This window comes from Odontesthes bonariensis, chromosome 7, assembly GCF_027942865.1.
Source record: "Odontesthes bonariensis isolate fOdoBon6 chromosome 7, fOdoBon6.hap1, whole genome shotgun sequence".
In the NCBI taxonomy this organism is placed as follows: Eukaryota; Metazoa; Chordata; class Actinopteri; order Atheriniformes; family Atherinopsidae; genus Odontesthes; species Odontesthes bonariensis.
In genome coordinates, this window is record NC_134512.1 from 16,384,033 (window position 1) to 16,399,376 (window position 15,344).

Below are 15,344 nucleotides of genomic sequence, written 5' to 3' on the forward strand. Positions count from 1 at the left end.
AATTTTACCAGAAGTTCAACGATTACCTTGCATGACTGATAGCCAAAATCATCTCCGCATCCTTCTTATTTAATTTTGTTGGCCATGTGTTATAAAGATGGGTCTTTTTGTGCTGTGAAGCTCTACATATTTGTGTGTTCAGATCATTACCAACACTTATGACTAATTACGGAGGTACAACATCACATTGAATCTAATTTGCCTGACTTATTTGCTCTTTATTAAACCTGAAATAACTCTAGAGTGACATGTTACCAATTAGATTTAAAAGGGGGGTTTACTAAGGAATGTGAGCACCTATAAACTTGAATCTGTGCAATATCAAATAATCTACGCAAATGTCTGGCTTGTGGTTCATCAGGAAACCCTTTTTTAATCAATCAATTAAATCCAAGTGAGTTGAATTCACATTTAAGTGCAATTATCATAAATGCACTCAACTGTAAAATGAGTGAACACACATTTTGAAAATGATACATGTTAAGAAGCCTGACATCTCAATCAGTCTGACAGCAGCCCTCCACTCAATCATCCTGTTGGGTCCTCTTGTCTGTTTTTTTTTTTTTTTTCCAATGCTCACTTATCAACACAGGGTGCTAAAAGAAACAGATATTGGCAGCCACTTGTCATCAACTCAGTTTTCCACTGCTGACACACACACTGCTGCTGCTGTATGTGTGTTGGAGGTGTGTACTGGTGGTGGGGGTTGGGGGGTGTTTATGCTACTTTACATTTTCCCTCTGACTCAGATAAGAAATGAACTCACCAGTGGGGGGATGAACGAGGACAAGACACCCAGTTCATTTCCCAAGTGACATCTCCATTTACAGCGATGACACTAAAACTATAACGATGACATGAGACAGTCCGAAACTTCGCTGACTTGTAGCGGGTTTTCAAGCATCTCTGATGCAGCAGTCATCCTGCACCACTGCAATCCTCTAGTGGAAGCCTGATGGACAGCACAGTGAACAGATATTAGGTTAGTTATCAAAATGCAGACTGCGTTTTAAAGCAGTGTGGGGATTCCTGGTAGTTTCTTTACAACCGAACAAATGCTTGAATATGTAGGAGGAGACAGATTCCATCCCTATCCTGTCCCTTGGTTCAGTGAGTAATGCTCCTGTGGCTTCCTGGGAAGACTACAATAATAAACAATCAGCTATGAGTCTGATACTTTCACCAAAGCAGAGCACAACTTTCATGTTTCTACCTTTTCTTATTGATGTACACACACTATGAAACACTGCCTCTTGTAGACATGAGTCTCGTAATAAGACTCCTTTTTTCTTTGTTTTCTACTCAAATGCGCACACACAAACATTAAAAAACAATCATGCTTCACACATAACAAGCAGCAGATGATAGTAAAACCTCACTAGTCTGAGCTAGCGACTAAAAGCCCTCATCACCACAATCTCATTACTGACTCTCCTCGTAAGAATCCAGTGGGTGTTTTCACTGGGACTGCAAGGCTTCGGCTCCGAGGTGGAAATTAGAGAGAGCCAGTAGCCCACTGCCTCGCTCACATGAGCACTGTCAACATTTGAGACTCCTCACATCTGTGGCTGGTTATTGCCAGAAACTTCATATCTGGTAATGGAGGGAGGAAGTTCAATGGGAGATGGAGATGATATGGGGAATGAAGAAGTTGATACGCAGGGAGTGTAGACGAAGAGTAGTCAGACACAATGGGTTTTCTGTGTGCCAAGGAGCTACAGTCCAGAGCAGTTCACTGATGGTTGATCTGTTTGTGTGCATTTTTGTAGAGTGTGTGGAGCATTGATAGACTTCCTGTAGATTTGTTTGGACCTTTTCTGTCCATTGTGTCCATATTATTACTTTTCTGCAGAAGTGTGCGCACACAAACGTCCATATGTGCACATTTTCATCTGCAGCAAATTAGGTGAACCTCTTCATGACCTTGAATCGTTCCAGCTTCTCTTCCAGACATCAGTCATGTAGTATGACCTTATGTACAGGAGAATGGAAAATTTAAAGAAGTGATGGCAGGAGTAGGGGCCAAACAGTGTGATAGTTTGAGTGTGTGACAGGGAGAGATTAAGTGGAGAAAGAATTAGACTGAAGTGATGCAGAGCAAAGGTGGTTCAGGTAATTTACTCTAATTAGACAAGAAAGATGATTCGGGGTTGTGTTTGTTTGTATGTGTGCGGGGTTAGTGATGAAATGGCGGGACCAGACATTGTAAACACAGATCCTGTGTCAAGAGATCCTCCTTTAAACAAACACACACTTCCTGTTGTTAGTGCCTGCGATTGTAGCCACTGCTCGTAACGGAGATCTGCTGACATTTACTGGCAACACAAACAAACTGCACACACAGACAATCTGCCTGTACAAACAGTTTAAAAACACAGCTTGTCGGACAAAACTTGAAATATCTCTCTTTTTTCCATTGCAGGCTTGTGGTCTGCCTTCAAGTCACAGTTCCATCTGATTTTTCTTCCTTAGAGAAAAGTTTGAGTCAAGAAACAGGATTGAAATTCAAAACTGGGCTGTAACACAGCAATTCATTATCGTCTATCAACTGAGTCACCAGCACACCCCCCCCAAAAATCGATCCGTAGAGGATCACACAAACATTACAAATATAAGCTACTAAATATGTTATTGATCTCTCTCAAACAACTTCTTTTGTCAGTGAAACTTTATTGATCACAGAAATCAGAGAACGATATCTTATTGATGAGTCATCATGACAGCGTTGAGTCATCATTTAAATGATCACATTTGCAGAAGGGACTTTTTTTTGCAACAGTTATTTCACTTTCATCCAAACAAGCTTGTCCAGATGAAATATACAACAACGATTGTCTTCCAGCCTTCTGTTCGGCAACTTTTTGAACACCCGAACTTGATTTAGATCATTACTGTAGAGTGGCATAGAATATCTAAATACAACAAATGTTTCAATCCAATACAACACATTCAGGTCACATAGAGCAGCCCTCTTTCTGCCTTTTGTCTTTCCCTCCTTCTGTGTTTATGGGTGTCGATGTGAATATTTGAGACTGAACCCTCGAACAATTCATGAACAAAATGGCCTGGTGCGTTTGTATATCCACACAAAACAAAACTGTTTAAATGACACATCCTTTAGCATGGCAGACCTAAAATGTGTCAGAGAAACACATGAACATCCCACACACACTCTATTATTGTGACTGGCCCTTTGACAGAAAATGCTCACAAAAGTGAGGTTAAATTAGTAGGTTATATTTACATAGAATTACAAGAATTTACAATTTACAAGAATTCAAAAAATACTTTAAATAACCCACTGTGCAAAGTAAACTTAACTCAATATCTAGTACAATAAATTATCCAAAGTAAGAGTCCACAAGGTGTGTTGAGGTTCAACACACCAAAACCACAACCATCTATCACTACAAGAGAATAACCACTGCATAGTCACAATATATCAGCTCCAAACACTGCTTCGGACAAGCAGAAATTTGACAGCATATCTTAAAATTGTGCCTAAACCTGTCTTTTCTCATTTCTCACACATCTGCAAACAGTCAGCTTGTCTTGTCTGCTGCACACTGCTAATTTGCCCCCACGTGATTCACGCACAACTGGAGACGCACAGGGGAGGAAAGGTGGTCGGTAAAATCAAAGAACCGAAGAAGAAAAAAGCTGCTGTGGGGCAGAAGGTACATTGCATCCCACATGTGTCTGTGTCAGGTCTCATGCATGTAATTAACATGTTGATGGTGAACATGGCATTGAGCAGGCGGGATTGCAAACAGCCTTCCGAGCCCACCTGAGTGATTTGCCAGACACTCATGCTGGGAACTTGAAGCATGAACACACACACAGGCAAACACTCGAGCACAAACACACCATTTAAAGTCTTTTGGCTGCAGCTGCTTTAGTTGTACTGCGCCACCCCTCTTTGCCTGTGTTGCAAAGTTGCATCAAGTGCCCACAACCACAACCAGCTGATCTGTTTTACTCCCTCTGTTTCTATCTAATTTCCTTAATATTTTTGCCATGTTTGTTTAAGGTTTTAAATTAAGTCAAATATGCTTTGAAGATAATGCACTAGGTCTGCTAAACACTTCAAAATAATACTTGACTTCCCCCACCTCTGTCTTTAAAATGGGACAAACTCTCTTCAACGCAATTGCACGCAGTTTTTCAAGATGGTTCTGGTATACTAGGCTTATGTGGAGTACTCATCTTGGTTCTTCTTAGGATTTTGGCTGACATAATAGTTGCTTTTATCTCTTTGCATAATGCCAGACTTTCTCAGTGATGTTGAAATCATTCTTCTAAGAAAAAATATGATCTGCTGTGGGAGACCTTGTTCCTGCCATGGATGAAGATCAGGCTTTATTTTTTGGCTGAACAGTATCAAACCTGCTGTCATGCTGCATGGAAAACTGAGGATAATTGAGTTCCTGCTGTTTATGCACAATTAATCCAAACATCACAGTGTCAAAACATTTCATCACTGCGTGTGTTATGTGGGAACTAAATCCAAATCAAACAAAGAAGGAAGCCACATACTTGATGTCAAAGTGCGTTTACAAGCATTTTTAAGCTGTCAGAGTGTTTATCAAGGTTGACACGTCATTTAAAAATCAGAATCTGTGACGAACAATCACACAGAGGACAAAAAATATATAGTAGTTGGAGGAAAAACTTAATATTTAGAAAGAAATGGCTTAAGTGCTCTATGGTGTCTATCAGTGCCTTAGACAAAGATAGTTTACACCTGTGTGATGGTAGCATTAATAAAGAAAGGAATGATGAGATTTTAGGGCAACATAAATGGAGCATCGCGTTAGTTCTGGCAGACCACGTAGTCAACGCGCCCTTTGCCTATTGGCTGACGCCGACCCAACCCTTATGGCTCCGCAACCAGCTGCGCTCAATTGGGTAATCAGCTGATGCTCGCAATTGGATGCTGGCATTTGGGGCACTTCATTTAAACTAGGTTTGCTGTCACTGCTTTTTTTTGCTCTCTGCTTGCACCCACCACCTCCCCTGCTCCACCGACTTCTCATTGCAAACAATGTCATACTGTTGTTCATTGTTGCTTGCTCTGTTCTAGGGGGTTTGTTGCCTTTACAGCAAATGGAAGGCACTCCACCTGAGGATGCTGCTGTTCCCTGTCTTGGCTTCCATGGAGCTCATGGAAAAGTCGGGAACTTCCTCCGAACAGAGCCATACCGCCAAACATAAATTGTATGCATTCAGAATAAGCTTCTGAAATTCATATCTGTTTCTCGTCTCATTTTGACGAGAGTGGTTCTGACAGAACTGTGTGTTATCTTCAGGTAGACATTTTTTCATGAGACTTCAATACATTTGTTAACAATGCAAAACCACATTTTTCACATATTACAACATGGCAGCAGAAGAGGATACTAATATTGAAAGTGCTTCATTACGTTGTATCTTCGATGCCAGAACGTCTTACAGTGTAAGATTTGTGAGATGGAATGTCAACGTTACAAAGTGGTAAGCTTAACTGTCCCAACTTTTATTTGGAATGTGCTGCAGACCACAAACAAATTAAATAAATTTGGCAAGAAAACTTCCTTATGGTTAGTGTTGCCTGTCGTGGGATAAATGCACATGCTTCCGACAAACCCAACACCAGCCAGTATATGTTAGGGCCCACTTTAAACACAGGGAAAAGCTACAAAACAAGGCCTGATCTGGGCTTGAATGGAATGTGTCATGTCGAGGCTCTTCACCTGGACAGATTTTTCTTGTGTTATGCCTGCCAATCACATTCTACACGCACACTCACACACACACACACACACACACACACACACACACACACACACACACACACACACACATGCACACAGCTTCACATACTGCAAACTGAGAGGAGAGGGAATTAATAGGTAGTGAGAACAGACAAGTGTGTGGTCATGTTTATGGGTTTGGAAAAGACTCTGGCATTTCCTCATAATACATGCCAAGTGTGTGATATATATATCTTTTTTTCCAAACGGACAACATCTTTCTTTCTCTCAACATTTGCAAAGATATTTCAAGGTTGTGTCCTGATGTCGTTGATAGCACGAATGGTAAAGTAGACAACCACCACAGGTAAATATTTAAAACCCACCATGTGTGTTTTTCTACTGAGCATTCAAAATACAGTTGGACTTTGACAATAAACCTGTTGCAAACTGTTGGATCAAAGCCTTAAGAAAAAAGGAGTGTGTCTCATATGGGAAAACACACCATGGAACAACTCATGTACTCGCTCAGGCAGCAGTTATTTACTCTACTCTAAGACAGAAGGCAGTGTGTTTTACAGATCACGACAAAACCTTAGTGACCCTGAAGCCCCGGCAGTTCTGTTTTATGATGACGGAAAAACTGTGACCTCTCTGTCACCGCTTACGAGAAGAATATTCTTTTCATAGTCGGTGAGTGGTGGGTGCAGCGGTGGGCGGGGGTGGGTGATGGGGTGTGCTGTCAATTAAGACCGTTGCAGCTAATGTAAACGATATTATAGTTAACAGATTCAGAGTTTATTCGGACTTGGGTTGATTGACCTGGAAGCATACTGACCCAGAGGCTGCCAAGAGTGTTGGTGTTAAAGTGTCCCTGAGTTGTAACACTGTTCTGAAAATAGAAAATTCTGGTAAAAGTCTACACAATTATGTTACTATCACAGTAATGTTATTGAACTTTACAGGATTTTACTAATGACATGCTGGATCCTTCCAGATCCAGCCACGGGTCATGCTGTTGATGCAGCATCTGTCTCATGTGTCATTTCCTGCAATTGGTGGCACAGTTTCAAAAGCCACTCTGATTAATTAAATTAACCAACAGTGACTCACACAGTCCTAGCTTTAAATGTTTTAGATTAGGTGAAATGCTGTTTTTTTCAGGAACAAAACATTAGTGGTGTTCATCAGAACTATGCATGTTAGATGGGCACAAGAATAGAAATGAGAAGAATTAGCCATCACTCAAGTTGAACTGATGTTTTGTGCATCAGCCATTGTGCTGTTTAACATCATTTGTAAAACAATTGCATGGACATTTTTGACTGACATGTTTTTAAAGGAATGTTTCGATCATACAACAAATCTCCAGTTCAACTCCACCATTTAAACTTTCATCTGAATGCAAAAACAAGGACATGCCTAGGATAATTATACTTTGTATTCTAATTCTGAACCTGTTGTCACAGAAATAGGAAACATCAATAAGCACACTTCCTGGACTCCACATTAGATGGCAGACAATCATCTCCTCTATCGCATTGAAAACAGTTATGTCAATTGTGACAACGCCGCTCTGTGAAAGGGGACTTATTCAATCAGAAGGGTAGAAATTGATTTATATTTCAGTTTTTCAACCTTTAGAATTTTTTACCTCGATACCTTACCAAATACTCTCTTACTAAACTGAAACACGGTTTTAGGTGCCAAAACATAACCACAGCCCTTTTACAGACAGCCGTTCCACTTCCTATTCGCCCCATTATAAAAAATTTGGCTGCAGTTCAGTTGATTTTCTCTGGGGGCGCTGGCGAGCGAGTGCAGAATGGCCATTTTCCATAGGGCTGGCGCTAATAACTCAAAAAATGTCCCCGCTAGCGACTGAAACCTGAAAATATTAAGGCTGAGTTATACTTCTTTTAACTGCCCTTGCGCTTGCGTCTTGCGCGTATGTTAATGGCTCGAGACGTTTATACTTCATTTTGCTTTGTCGGCGCTTGCGTGTGCTGCGTGGCGATTCACCGCCAGGACAGTAGGTGGAGTAGCGGGTTTTTTCAATGACAAGCCTACTATGATGAAAGCAAATTCACCGCCAGGACCTCTTCGAGTGGATTCATGCTTCTTCTTCTTGTAAATAGCCGGTATTTTGTCAGATTTTCAACACCTTGGGGGTCTAAACGACTACTTTCTCGCCTGAAAATGTTTCAAATGTTGCTATAGTTATATATTTACAGAGTTTATAGCTTAAGGGAAATCAGCTTTTCAGGCTGGCTGATTTGGGCTCGGACAGGAGTGAAGTGCACTGTGTGTAAACGCTCTGCATACTGTCAGATCGATGAGTGCCGTTTTCAAGTAGTAGGCGGTTTCGAACACAGCCAGTGGCTTGTGCTTGCGTCTTGCGTGAAGTTTAGAAAATTGAGGTGACACACGCAAGCACGCAAGGGGGGGCTTGCAACCGCGCAAGGGCTTGCGTTGCGGCTTGCGTCTTGCGTTGCGTCTTGCGTTACCGACTATAAACCAGGCTTTACTGTGATTTCTGACAGAGGGAAGTAGATTTATATCAAAAGTACAATAACCTGGGAGTTATATCTTTCTGTTTTCTTACAGGTCTGGCATTTGCGAGTCAGTCTCCGCTAGCATTTTGCTAACGGAATCTGAAGAACGCACGGCAGATTACGACCGGCTGCTTTACGGCACTCGTCCACTGTGCCAGAGTGCTAACCTGGTGCTGCTAACAACAACCAAAGTTAAACCAGAGGCTAGTCAGAGAGTATGTAAAAGGGCTGTGCTGAAATCTGTAACTATTTGAGCTAACACCTCTCTGCTAGCTCAGCGCTAGGACTGACCATGCCGTAAAGTGATGCCACATGCGTGACGTCACTCGTGAGGCAATACTGACAATAAATGTGTATTTTAAAAAGATCTAGTGAGTCTAAAAAATCAAACCAAGTGCCGTTTGAAAGGATAATTTATCCTTCCTTTAGGAAAATTAAAATGAAAAAATATAAAAAATTCTATCCAAAGCAATGGCTGGATCTAAGGTGGATTTCATAGTACCACCATAGAGTTCTGCCTGCTCTGCACTGCTTCGTTGGCGCCCCTAGAGTGCAGTACCACCCGGAAATAGCCGCCAGTTTTCCCTCTCCTCATAATAGAGACTCTCTGACATAACCAAACTAGCCTGGGAATTCCCATGCTGCTTTGCGCTTGATTTCATTCTCACTGCAAAGTCAGCCTAGAAACCACTGCCCTTGTTTTTGCTAGAGTTTGGGAACCAATCACAGAACGGGGGGACAGCAAGACGATGACGACGTCTATGCGCTACACCGAAGCTTGTAGAGTGTTAATCCAACATGACAGCGGACACAACGTTACCATTCAATGCAGCCTTAGAAAGTGTTTCGGAGTAGATTCACCCTAGGGTCATTTGAACCGTGACATCCAGCCAAGTAGCCCACCCGAAGTTTTTCCGATATTGGCTGAACATCAGCTGAGTTACCGAGTTATCCCGAATAGCTTAGTACAAGCGCTAACGGACCCTGGCAGTATCTCCAAAATTACCACACTAGAATCACGTCATGACACCAAACTTCTACAGTAGTACAAATATGGTCTGTACTCACAAAACGATGCATTTGGAAGTTTGTACATAGTCCAGGAGTTTATTATTATCATCAACACAAGCCTGATAGCTTTTCTGCTGCTAAAGCTGCGTCGACGTCACTTCTGGGAGCTGGGAGCTTCAAAGTAAGATGAGGGTTGATCTACTACTGTAGACAACAAAGCAAGGCTGCTCAATTTCTCCATTATTAAAATAAATTCACAACTCTACAACATAAAAATTCATGTAGAATATAGCATATAGGCCTACTTTGTTGTCAATTTAAGTAGCTTAGAGCGCAAGTTTACTTTTATTTTCCATTTTTTTCTTCTTCCTCGTCGAATTTCTGTCGTCATCTGGTATAAGTGATACAATTGGCTATGAATCGCGCACAAAGCAGCATGGGAAGAACCTGACGTCATTTGATAGACATTCGTAGCGCCCAATAAACGGCTCTAGGCATTCGTAAACCACGCCACCTAGTTCCCAGACCACCATCTCATTGAGATTGTGGACGCGTCAGCCAGGCTATAACCAAACAGTTTTTTTGCCAAAACCTAAACAAACTCACACACTTAAAACAATTTTCTTTTTTAAAAGAAGACTGATACTAATAGGAGAGCCAAATAGTAGATCTGTGAAAGAATAAGAAAAGAAATGAGGAAATATATGCAGAAATAAGATAATAATGTGGAAATATAAAAACAACAAGAAATGTGGGATTGTGAAGGCAAATAATAATTTTAATTAATAATAAATGATTTCAATATAAAGGATTTTCACACATTTCAATCATTTTGTTTTGATGTAATTTTTTTCATTATTTCAATTATTCTTAAACTTTTTCTGTTAGTTTTCTCTTTACATTTCTAATTGCATTGTTATATAAGACCTTTCAGTGATTAGATTTTCCAAACAAATAGTTTAGATTACATTTTTTTTTTAAATGTGTTTTGGTTTGCTCAGTGTTATAAGCGGTCCAGTTTTTGTCTCATGAAATATTCCAAATCCCAATTTGAAAAGATATGTTTAACTTTCATACACTGTGCCTGTAACTGCAAGGCATGCTAAAGGGTAAAACCACCTATCCATCCATTTTCTATACCAGCCTTATCTGATTCAGGGTCATGGGTGGGGAGGGCTGGAGGCTATTCCAGCTACCATTGGGCAAGAGGCAGGATGCACTCTGAACAGCTCACCAGTCCATCACAGGGCCAAAGAGTATGACCTTGTGCTTATTTACAAAAGTATCTCATTTCAAGCTCCCTTCGAGATTATTGATATATAGCACACATACGACGACCTTATGGCCTAACGCATATCCAAGAATAACAAACATTTTTACACCCACCACTCTGACCTGTGGTCACACTAATTCTTAGATTACCACCAGACAAACACAATATCATCAAGTAAAGTTTTACTCTGTATATCTCTACTCCCTAACTGCGGCGTTAGCACCTGGCCTTCCACTGCTTGCTCCAGGCAGGAGATAGCAGAACTGTCTGTGTCAATTATGTTGTTGCAACAGGCAACACAAAATTAGAAACATGGGTATAAGATCTTTGTCAAAACTCTCTGCGGGGCACTCTCAATCATGCTATTATTCCACATACAGCTAAGCTTCACACTTGGATGACTACTGTTGTCTGCCTCACTATGCGGGTTTTGTCAAAAAACATCTCTGTCACCATTTTTATGGAAGTGGAACTCTGCAAATAGGAAACAAGAAGTTCAAAAGGAAACAAATTTCTTGGTAACGATACCAGAGACGATATAAAGAAGATACCTGGCACAGGAGATGATAAGTGTACAATACATGTTGCTGGAGTTGTTAGATTAGATCACCTGGAGGGATCGTCTACTCTGCTGGTTGTTTCACTATCTGGCAATTATTGATCTGGGAATAGGAAAGTGCTATACACTTAAATCCGCAAGTTGCTTTTTTTGGCCCTGCTGCAACTTTAACAAAACAGTTTTGAAAATGTCTCAATTGTAATTTCACCACAATGACTTGACACTAATTTGGTTAATTCATCAAAAAATGCAGGTCATCTAAGAGCTCAAGCTGTCACCAGCATATTTGTTCCGTCTAAACGGAGGTTAAAATCTCTAAATGATCAAAATAACTGAAAAGATGAGAAAGAAATTTGTAAATTAAAAGTTTGAAATTTATTTCACTTCTGCATTTATATATATATTAATATTCATAATTAATTTAAACGAATATTTATCTATCTATATATATATATATATATATATATATATATATATATATATATATATATATATATATATATATATATATATATATATATATATATAGATAGATAAATATTTGTCTTTTAGCTGTTCGTTTTAACATAAATAGTTAAATAAATAAAAAACATCTGCTGAATTGTGACACATGTCTAGTTGACTGATACAAACATACAGTTGAGGTAAATTTATTTTTAACTGTGCTGTACAGATGAGCTGTAAGGAATAAGTTACGCTACTCTGATTTCAGCTGAAAATTGTTTTGTTGTTGTAAGAGTTTGCGCTTGTTTCAGTATGACAGTAGAGAACAGAGCTTTTTAAACATTTCTTTACAGTAAAGTCAATTGACATTTTAATTGTTGTTTAGTAGATTTATAGAGTCTAGACACGCACTTTGTATATCTTAGTAACCATCCAAATGGCAGTTATGGTTTCCTCTTCATCAATCTAAAATACAAACTGGTCTTATATGCCCAACTAACTATCTGGAAGCATTTACTGTTCCACAGGGGCTGCAGACTGGTGAGACTCCCATTGATCACCATAATGACCCTAAGCCATTACCAAAGAACAACTACTGCAGATGGAAAGATGAGTGCAGTGCTCTGTCAATAGGAATGCCATCTTACAATTTTACAGAATGGAAGCCTAATATAACTAAATGTAAATTGAACACCCTTTCCTAATGCTCTACATCTGTGTTTTTAGTTTAAGATAATTTGCCTATAATTGCTGGAGAAACAAAGTTGCATTATTTAGACAATAAACTATAACAAAAAATAGTTACCCCTCTCAAACTACTAACACTCGTGCACTTACATGTCAAACCATCATGACTAGCATGCATACATTAGGTGTATGATCAACTAAGTGTAAAATAACTACAACCTGAAATCTTTAGCTCTTTAATTTAGCTCACCATCATTTGCTGTAGTAATGTACAGTAGACATGCTGCTGGCTGTGATCACACATACATCAACCTATGCTGGCTGTGGTCCAACATACAACAAGCAACAGGCTTGAAATGTTCAACCAGAGAGGCAAGTGGAAAATATTTAAAGCCTTGTAACTTTCCTAAAGGGATTCAATATAAGGGAATTAGCAAAAATCCAGATGTTTCTTTTTTGTTGTCGTCTATTTTTTATTTTTCAGCAGCAAGGATAACACGTTTAGTCTGCTCCAAGTTGGCAAAGTTGTGAAAAAAAAGAGAATCTCAGGTCATAACAATACAACACTTTTATTGTGAATATATATTTGCACAATAATCAACACCATATTATAAACATTTTTTCTCTCGTTTCATTATTTCTTTTATACAGTAAATAGTGTACAAATGTATACAAAATTTATTCAGGCTAGTGAAGTTCCACAAAAGAGTATTTTATGTACGGTATTAAAGCACAATCAGAAATAGGAGGGACACGCACATGCCTGCACATAGACACGGGACCCCCGGGGTAAAACACAAGTCAACACGCAACTTTGATAGACAGCAACACCTGATCACTCGATACCAGTATGTCACCATGAAGGTGAGGCGGAGAGAACTCAATATTCATCATAAAAAGTAAACTGAAAAACCTTACTTACCTGTGATCCTTGTGAATTATGATAGGCAATGCAAAATTACCACTGGTAGTGATGTGTTCACAATGTCACAATGTATAATAGAGTTCTCTCCAGCAGGCCCTGATGCTGATATTAGGCATATAAAGTGTTCATACACATAACAAGCTCATCCCATGACATTGCAGCATTTCAACGCTGAGCCTTCAGCGTCTGCTTCACAGCACTTATAGAGCAACACAAAGAAGTAACAAGCATGAGGAGGAGAACAGCAAGGAGAACGAAACAAAGAAACAGTCATTTTGATATGCTGATCTCATTCACAAGTCATCTTCGCACCTGAGTCTGGTGATCCACAAAAGGAACAGAAACAGGGTAATCTGGAATGCGAGCTCAAGTCTGGTTTAGGTTTGTTTTCTCCAGGGAGGAAAATAATATTCTTCTACTAAAGTCACTAGTCGTCTCTAACGTTGTCATAAATTAGAATTACAGCAGCAGATTGGGCCCATTCCATAAAATATACTGCATGGGCAAACCCCCCTTGCTATGCTGCAGCAAGCATTAGCATTGAGGCAAACATGGTAAGAGTACAACTCTGATGCATTGCTTCATTGAGATATCAGACTGTTTGAGCTACTATGTAGGCACTGGGAATTTGATGCATCAAACTAAAGACAACCAAAGCTGTCAGTCCAAGTACAAACATATCCTAGATTATAATATCCTGGTAGATTTTTCCATTGGGTGGAATCTCACATCACATATCTCTTTGGGAGATATAGATACTGTAAGGTATCTACAGTATCAATCTAATCCTGTAATATATGTACTGATGTGCAAACATATCTGAAGAATCTCTTGAAAAAAAAAAAATTTGCACATTTTATGTTTACATCTTGTTGTCTTCCTTGGTACTGTTTGGAGCTTTGGTGTCAACATGTTGGTGTTGTCTTACGCTCTGTATTGAGCACATGCTGCTACAATACAACACCTAGCTAGTCACAAAATACTCGTTGATTTTGCAAACAAAAAATAAAGTAGATAGATAGCTAATCGACATTGAAAAACACTAAGCATGTTTAGTGTGACTTTCAACCGAGTTATCTCGGGGTCTTAATCCGACTGCGAGTAACCCGATTTGGTCCAATTTTTAGTCAAACTAAGGTGTCTACATGAACTTCATAACTCAGTCTTATTGTAATTTAGCCATTAATCCGATTCTTTCAATGCCATGTAACCCCACTGGCTCAGGCTGAAGGGATGTCCATAATAGTTGCACTGGTTGCAAAAATAAATAATCGTGACAGCATAATGATCCATGTGCAATAAGTATAATAAGCAACAAACAATACTGACAACTACACAAATCAATGCTGTCAGTGAACATACAGTCTTTGAATGACTTTCAATTGGCATAGTGGGATAACTCTCTAACCTCTGCTGAATAAATCTGACACACAAATGAGGCAGAATTAAAGGGTTTGGTTAGCTCTTACTCTTGCACCATAGGAAAGAATTAAGGTGTATATCATGGATATTTGTGCATCTGAGCACAGTAAATGTGTCTCTATATTTGAAAATGGGAAGGAGGAAATGGATGAGCACCCTTTGGCATTGGAAAATGAAAATTCTGATACCGGTCATCTATGTTGCGAATATTCTGCATACATCCTGTATTGCGTATGGCCTGGAGTGTCCTCTGGCCCCCTGTGAAATGGGATGATCGTCAGTGTATGAGTGACCATGTACGTATGTGTAGGGGTCATGAATGTAAAGATTTCGCCAGCCACAGTAGCAGCAGTTGGAGACCGAGCACAGGCCAGAGACTCGGGCTCAGACAGGTCCCTCCTCCACAGTCAGAATCACCTTCCTGTTGGACAAATCAGTAAGTAAATAAGAAAGTAAATAAGAAACAGCTTCTCTGGCATTCTGTAGATCTACTAAAACTTCCACCATTTATAAATGCTACTTCTGCCACTTAATGTTTACGACTGTACAATGTATCAAACTATCATATTCCATCACGTTGTGTCAATTTATTTCCAAGTGCTGGAAGAGAGAATTGGAAGAAGCCACATCAATGCAATTTTTTATCTCTCAACAATTAAGCTGGAGCCAGTGTAACCCTTGTCTAAAAACTGAAAACCAGGAGAAACTGTCAGTGTGGTTCTGTCCAAAGGTCACA

General features: G+C 39.7%; 1 protein-coding gene across 1 annotated transcript in view; it reads right to left on the reverse strand.

Moving 5' to 3' along the window:
- Positions 1-12,855: 12,855 nt before the first annotated feature.
- The window catches only part of LOC142383899 (voltage-dependent calcium channel subunit alpha-2/delta-1), a 75,146-nt gene continuing 72,657 nt past the window's right edge, over positions 12,856-15,344 (reverse strand). The window contains exon 40 of the mRNA XM_075469716.1: positions 12,856-15,029. Coding sequence (XP_075325831.1) covers positions 14,922-15,029 — 108 coding nt within the window. The 3' untranslated portion in view covers positions 12,856-14,921. The remainder of the gene's footprint in view (positions 15,030-15,344) is intronic.